This window comes from Malurus melanocephalus, unplaced genomic scaffold (genome assembly GCF_030028575.1).
Source record: "Malurus melanocephalus ecotype Western Australia unplaced genomic scaffold, MMel_1.1 scaffold_1507, whole genome shotgun sequence".
Classification (NCBI taxonomy): Eukaryota; Metazoa; Chordata; class Aves; order Passeriformes; family Maluridae; genus Malurus; species Malurus melanocephalus.
In genome coordinates, this window is record NW_026624739.1 from 5503 (window position 1) to 7298 (window position 1796).

At 61.4% G+C, this 1796-nt stretch overlaps 1 protein-coding gene across 1 annotated transcript in view; it reads left to right on the forward strand.

Annotated features, from left to right (window-relative positions):
* Positions 1–1796, forward strand: part of LOC130587076 (A disintegrin and metalloproteinase with thrombospondin motifs 6-like) — a 12039-nt gene that overhangs the window by 5480 nt on the left and 4763 nt on the right. The window contains exons 3-4 of the mRNA XM_057388030.1: positions 515–681; positions 1460–1704. Coding sequence (XP_057244013.1) covers positions 515–681; positions 1460–1704 — 412 coding nt within the window. The remainder of the gene's footprint in view (positions 1–514; positions 682–1459; positions 1705–1796) is intronic.

Consider the following 1796-nt stretch of genomic DNA (forward strand, 5'->3'; position numbering starts at 1 on the left):
ATCCCATCCCATCCCATGGATCCCATCCCATCCCATCCCATCCCACCCCTGCCATGGCAGGGACACCTCCCACTGTCCCAGGCTGCTCCCAGCCCCAATGTCCAGCCTGGCCTTGGGCACTGCCAGGGATCCAGGGGCAGCCACAGCTGTGCCAGGGCCTGTCACCCTCCCAGGCCAAGTGTCACAGCTTTATTTGAACATGAGATCCCTCCAGTGCTTTGTTCCTCCATCCTCCGCTGTGTCCTGCCCTGCCTGGGGAGCTTTAGAATCCCAGGATTTTGAGGTTGGAAAAGCCCCCCAGGGCCACTGAGTCCATCCTGTGCCCATCACCCATCATGCCACATCCAGACATCACCATCCCACAACACCCATTTATCCTGGCCATACCAGAGGAGCCCTTGGATAGAGAAGGAGGTTCAGGCTCCTCATGTGACAAGTGGCCACTGTGTCACATCACCCAGCAGGGGCAGAGCTGTGGGGCTGGCACCCCAGCCTGGCTCTGCTCCATYCTCAGCCTCCTGCTCCCTTTCCCTCTCCCCTTTCCCCGGCAGGCAGCCAGGTGCAGTCCGTGGTGTGCAAGAAGCTCTCAGACGGCTCCACCGTGCCCGGACACTTCTGCRGCGCCGACCCCAAAGCACCCGAGCGGCAGAGACCCTGCAACACCGAGCCCTGTCCCCCAGCGTGAGTCCTGGGCCAGCAGCAGGGATCCTGGGGGGAAATCAGGGTGGGAGCGGGTGAAATTCCACCCTGGCTGCCATTCCCAAGTCACAGCGCCCAGGGGGTGGCACTGCCAGCTGGAGCAGCTCTGCTGGGGAATGGGAGTTTCTCCTCTGTCCCATCCATTCAGGCTGGACATTATCCCAGCCCTCCCTGGCTGGAGCAGCTCTGCTGGAGAATTGGGAGTTCTCCTCTGCTTCATTGATTCAGGGAGTCCCTCAGGATTTGTCCCAGTCCCTCCTTGGCTGGAGCAGCTCCATTGGGGAATTGGGGGGTTCTTCTCTGTCCCATCCATTCAGGATTCTGTCCCAGCCCCTCCCTGGCTGGAGCAGCTCTGCTGGAGAATTGGGGGGTTCTCCATCCCATCCATTCAGGGATATCCTCAGAATTTATCCCAGACCCTCCCTGGCTGAAGCAGCTCTGCTGGAGAACTGAGGGTTCTTCTCAACCCCATCCATTCAGGGATACCCTCAGAATTTATCCCAGACTCTCCCTGGCTGGAGCAGCTCCATTGGGGAATTGGGGTGTTCTCCTCCATCCGATCCATTCAAGGAAACGCTCAGGATCTGTTCCAGCCCCTCCCTGGCTGCTCTCCTGAAGGGGARGGGCAGATGTGGAGGAGCTCTGTGGTTCCACCTGAGCTGCCTGGGAGGCTGTGGCCGGACCAGGGCTGTGGGCAGGAGCAGGGGGCGAGCCCAGCCCAGCGTGCCCCTCACAGCTGTGCCCTGTGGCCCTTGTCCAGCTGGGTCATCGGGAACTGGTCCGAGTGCAGCCGGAGCTGCAATGAGGGCGTCCGGACCCGCAGTGTCTTCTGCAAGAGGAAAATCTCAGCCAGCGAGGAGAAGACCCTGGATGATGCGTCCTGCAGCCAGCCACGGCCAAAGATGCTGGAGCCTTGCAACAACCAAACGTGTCCTCCAGAGTGGGTGGCCCTGGACTGGTCAGAGGCGAGTGCCAGGGGAGGGACACGGAGCTGGGGAAGGGTCTGAGGAGCGGCTCAGGGCTCTTGGCTTGTTCAGCTGGAGCAGAGGAGACTGAGGGGAGACTCCTCGGGGGCTGCAGCTCCTCCCGAGGGGAGG